Below are 5,703 nucleotides of genomic sequence, written 5' to 3'. Positions count from 1 at the left end.
TGGGTCACCTGTCCTCTTGATCAAGGAGGCCGAGGAGACCCCACCAGATGGACTTGAACCAGTGTCCAGTCTATGAAGAGGAGGGTCAACAGAGAGGAGTCATTTCCTCCATGCTTCCAAGCAAAGCCAACCATGGTTGAGCAGGACCTTTGACTTATCTTCACACAGGCAGAACGCTCCTCCCAAGCCCATGTGACCCCTGAAGAACAGATCCTCAAACGACCTTGGGAGTAAAAATAAATTGATTTATCTGTATTGGTATATCTGGGCCAACTGTATGGCCTTAAATACCCAAAAGGAAAGTATAACCAAAGATGAAAGAGGCCAATATAATCTTTTAGGAGTCCATATGTAGCTAAAGGCTACATAACAAGAAACAATCTCAGATAGGCAATATCTTCTTTTGAGTTATTGGCCAGGGTGGCCCAAGAGATTCCCAGATATTAACCCAGCATAAAACTGGGAAAATGAACAGCAGACTGCAATCTTATCTAAAGGAATGTTGACAACGGATTGCTGCTAGATGAGGAACAGCTGACCTTCCTAAAACAAAGACCTCTAGATAGGCTGACTAGATTCACCAAAAGGGCAAGTAGAGGGGAATGGCTGGGGGTGTGGACAACACAGCAGACAGTAGTAGGGATATCAGAGTATAAGGGCTCTAGTGGGGGGAGGGAGGCTATGGGAGGGTGCTATCTGGGAAGTGGGTATAAGAGACAGAAGTGGGTGTAAGAGATAGCTAAGAGATAGAAGCAACGTAAGTGCTCCTCAACTGACAAGTGGTTAACAACAATGTGGCACATTTACACAATGGAGTTCTATTCAGCAGTAAAGAAAGATGACATCACGAAATTTGAAGGTAAATGGATGGTTCTAGAAACTGTTATGCTAAGTGAAGTAACACAGACTCAGAAAAATAACAGACTTAAAATAAAAGAAAGAGAAAGGGAAAAAAGGGAAAAAGGAAAAAAACAGAAAGGCGATCCTATATTGCCAATAGAAGTCAGCTTTCTAGCAGCTCCAAGGCTGAAGAAAGGAAAGTATAAAACAAATGTATCTCTTTAGCTCCCCCATTACTACCCCTCTCACAGTGTTTCCTAACATTTCTTCATGTGCCATCACTGTCTTACCTCTCGGTGCCTATCTCGGTCTCGAGACTTCTCTCTCACCCAATCAATTGTGTTGAAATCATCATAGGTCCCTACACCAGGAATTGGTTCCTCCAAGAAGTCCATGATCCTATTTGAAGAGCTTATTCCACCACCATTGTATGACTTGTTCCCTGTATTGAATAGCAAATAGGCATTAGTATATCAAACATGCTTAACATTTTTAGTGCCTCCTTAAACTATCAGATGACTACAATTTAGGTGCAGTGATGTAATCACCTAGTAGGAACATCCATCACATTCAGAGGTTCAAATGAGAAGTAGCTAAAGGCAATGGGAATGGAAAGGGACCCAAGAGAATGACAGTACAAAGAGAAATGACGGAAGCTGATGTATAATAGGGAAGGATCTATGGAACAAAAGCCAGGAAGGAGCTTGGAGCAGCTTAGGTATTTCAGTTCATGGCTCCAAGGTCTTTTCAGACATATCACTTCAAGAACCATTTTACACTTTGTAAGGCAGTAATTCAATCCCATGAGGTGGCTTTTGCCTGACTGAAGAAACAATACTGGTCTCGTCATGAGTTAAGCTAGTTGGAATGTACAAATTTTCTTAAAGTGGGTAGAAGACTTTGATCCCTGATATAATGGGCTGGTAGAACGTTTTTTACTGTATGTCAGAAAGTCAAATATTTACAAGTAGAGGTTTAGATAACAGTGCTTGGTTTGTAATGAACAGTCCCTCCTTGATCTTTCAACTAAGAAACATCATTCTGTCCACTCATCATAGTCCTTCATTCACTTTGCACGTAGTGGTGTACACCTTTATTCCCAGCACTCAGGCAGGCAGATCTCTGTGAAATCAAGGCCAGCCTGGTCTACTAGTGAGTTCTAAGTCAGCTGGAGCTACAGAGAGGTCCTGCCTCAAAACACAAAATATCACAATCACTTTTGAGTACATATACTTTATCTTCCTTTTCTAGACTAGCAGCTTTTTGATAGTACCCCTACATTGAATTCATCATAGCCTTCTTAACAATGTCCATTATTTATTTTTAAAATATTTTATTTATTATTTTATGTGCAGGAGTGTACTGCCTGAATGTATATAAGTGCACCCATGTGTACACCTACAGAGATCAGAAAAGGGCATTGGATTCCCCTGGAACTGGAGTACGGACAGTTGTCAGTCACCATGTGGATGCTGGAAATGGAACCCGGGTCCTCTGCAAGAGAAGTCAGTGCTTTTAACTGCTGAGCCATCTCTCCAGCCCCTATTTATTTATCTATCTATTTAGGTTTTGATACAAGGTCTCACTAAGTTGCCCAGGCAGGCGTAGAACTTATGATCCTCCTATTTTAGCCCCCTAAGTAACTGCAATTAACGGCATGTCTTGTTCTCAACCATCTCTTAACACATACCTGAGAGTCAATAAATATCAGATGAACCAAAATGCATTTGACAAATAGCAAGGATGAAGGTGAAGTACTTAAACTAAGCAGTTGTACTAGCAATGGTAAGTACTGCTTATAAATTTGTTCAAAATATTTTGGTAACATTATTTGATGGAACAAAGTTTTGCTAGTAAACATACACACACACAAAAAAAATAAAACAGCATTGAGGAATCATAAAAATGCATGCTAAGTAATGCCATCATTTAACTCATCTAGCCATAGCTCACATTTGTAGCATCAATCTTGACAGGGACAAGGCTTAATCAAGATTGTTTGATAATGAATCCCTCTGCAGTGAAGGCCCAAGTGGGCCTCAGCTGACTCCCTCACTGCCCCTGCCCACCTCCACTATAAACTCCAGCTAGACAACTTTAGCACTCTCATGGAGTAAATTTGATTGAACACGCCAAGTTGCACCTTATTAACCAATTGTAAGTTTTGAATGCCTAATTCAGCACACTTTTCACAAGCAATGTACATGTTTCAAAGGAAAAGCTAGAGGGTGGGGGTGGGGATGGGTCAGGGAAGTGGCACAGAGGAGCTGAACAAGTTAATCTTAAAACCCCAAACCAAAGTCCTTTCCATATCTCCACTTGTACCTGGCTGTAAAATGGATGTCTGCTGAATCACTACCCCAGCATTTCCTATCATGTCAGGGCTATACTGATAAAGATGAAAGCTGGTTTGTGAGCTTGGAGGGGCAAAGCCAGGTAGGAAATAAGGGCAGTAAGAGAAGAAAGTATTTGGGGAGGAGGGAGCAGAACCAAGCTGTTTCCGTTCTCAAGTTAAATGCTGACGTGATCATAGGATACCAACCAACCAGAAACTGACTCTTTAAGGAAGGTTAATACTTCCATTGAATTTGCTCGAGCTTAAGAGCTCTCCTTTCAGGAAGAAAAAAAAAGACAGGATTTTGTGAAACGGATTTTAAGAAGCATCAGATAGCTATCTAATGTTACACTATATAAATGAGGGCCCCAGCTCTAAGGCAAAATGAAAATCTGCAACAGCGTCCTGGCAGGAAAGAAAGAATCCTATTACATCACTTAGGTAACATGAGCACCACTGCATCATCCTCCTTTGTAGTCTGCCTCCTGTTAGAGACGCAATTGTCAGGCCCCTGGAAAAAGGCAGACAGTGACTAGAATCCTACTACAGACTGCTTGCAATTCTCCAGATCCCCTACTCCCCGGGAACATGCTTCAGTCCTGAGTCCGCCTCAAGTCTGCTTACCTTCAATCACAATTTTCTTTCTTTCTGCCTCTGCCTCAAGAAAGAAATAACTGAGGCAGCCCGCATTTGCTCATTTAGGTTGAGGCGCTTTTCCAGGAGACCAGCTCTGGGGTGCTTTAGAAAGGCACTTGCTGCTTTCTCTGCTTTTCACAGCAACAAACGCCACCTAAAGAGCCACCAGTACTCTGGCGGTCGGAGTGTGATGTCATTGTTGAGATCATGTGACTAGACCCTTGGACCAGCCTTGGAGAAAGGAAGATTTTTAATCTAGCACGGACGCCTTAAAGATGTAGTCTCATCTAAACAAATTCCTTCAAACTGGTGACAGGTAAGCTCAGAAAACTGGAGGCCAGGCAAATTTCACAATTCATAGCTCATTTAGCTGAAATTCTCCTAAGTCAAAGTAGAAATGTCCTCAAACTTTAGAATTACAAGGATCCTAAGCAAAAAGAGGAAAAAGGAAAATACAGCAAAGTTTGGGGTTTTTAAATGTACCATTAAGTCGATCTTGGTGGCACATGTCTGTAATTCAGCACTTAAGAGGCTGGCAAGTTCAACACCAGCCGGGGTGACAAAACAGAACCTGTCTCAAAAATCTAGAGAAAGTAAAATGAAAATGAATTAAAGTGCACAGCATTAACATGGATAAAACCTTGCAAACAAAATATTGACAGATTCCGGACACAAAAGAGCATACAGCATCATGACTACAGTCCTCTTAGTCCAAATATAGACAAACCTAAATTATATCATTTTGGGATACAAATGACTGCATTACAAGCAGAAGGAAGAAAATGGCAAAAAATAAAGACAAGAGCTACTGGAGAAAGCTACAGTTTGGGAAGAACACACAGCAAAGATAAAACTTCTGGAATACTGGTCATTTTTCTTGATCTGGTCACATGACTGATCATTTTATAATTATTCTTTAAAGTGTGCTCATATATACTGTGCCTCCTTTTCTATGTGCATATTATAATTAAATGAAAACCAGGTGCAGTGGCACGTACCTGTAGTCTCAATTACTTGTGAGACTAAGCTAGAAGGATCATTTGAGCCCAGGAGGTTAAGGCCAGCCTGGGCAACATAACAAGACCCTGTCTCAAAATAAAAAGTTGTTTTGCACCAAAAGATGGCTCAGTGGGTAAGACCACTTGCTGAGCAAGCATAAGGACCTGGTTTAAAATTCTCAGCACCCGGAGCTGGAGAGATGGCTCAAATGGAAAACAGCACTGGCTGTTCTTGCAGAGGACCCAGGTTCTATTCCCAGCACTCACATGGCAGCTAACAACTGTCCATAACTCCAGTTCCAGGGGAATCTGACACCCTCTTTTGACCTCCGTGGGCATTGCACAACACGAGTGCACTTACACACATGCAGCACATGCAGGCAATACATTCATACACGTAAAATATGAGAAATAACAAATAAAAAAGTTCTCAGCACCCAACGTAAAAAGCTAGGTGTGGTTGTACATGTTTATAGCAGTAGTGTTGGGGGGCCTGAGACAGGTGTGTCCCTGGAATTTACTAGCCAGCTTACCTGAAAGAACAAGTTTCAGGTTCAGTGGGAGACCCTGTCTCAAAGGGAATAAGACAGAGAACAACAGAGGAGGACATCTGACATCCTTCTCTGGCCTTTACACATGCATGCAGAGGTACACGCATGCACACACACACACACACACACAGTTGTTTTGGGGCTGGAGGTGTAGCTCAGGGGTAGAACACTGCTTGTCTTTATGCCTGAAGCCCTGGGAGCAATCTCCAGGACCACATCTAAAATACAAAAATTTTAGAAAAGAAAAAAAAAACCCTAAATTTCGGGACTGGAGAGATGGCTCAGCAGTTAAGAGCACTGGCTGCTCTTGCAGAGGACCCAGGTTTGAATCCCAGTACGCACA

At 42.0% G+C, this 5,703-nt stretch overlaps 1 protein-coding gene across 2 annotated transcripts in view; it reads right to left on the bottom strand.

Moving 5' to 3' along the window:
- Clcn5 (chloride voltage-gated channel 5) overlaps nt 1–5,703 on the bottom strand; it is a 218,592-nt gene that overhangs the window by 52,423 nt on the left and 160,466 nt on the right. For both annotated transcript variants that reach the window (XM_029568035.1, XM_008842603.3), the window contains one exon: nt 1,131–1,282. In XM_029568035.1, the coding sequence (XP_029423895.1) occupies nt 1,131–1,282 (152 nt within the window). The remainder of the gene's footprint in view (nt 1–1,130; nt 1,283–5,703) is intronic.

The sequence above is a fragment of the Nannospalax galili genome, unplaced genomic scaffold (assembly GCF_000622305.1).
Source record: "Nannospalax galili isolate Female #2095 unplaced genomic scaffold, S.galili_v1.0 scaffold741, whole genome shotgun sequence".
Lineage (NCBI taxonomy): Eukaryota > Metazoa > Chordata > Mammalia > Rodentia > Spalacidae > Nannospalax > Nannospalax galili.
The sequence above is the reverse complement of the archived record's forward strand: the minus strand, read 5'-3'. Positions and strand labels throughout refer to the sequence as shown.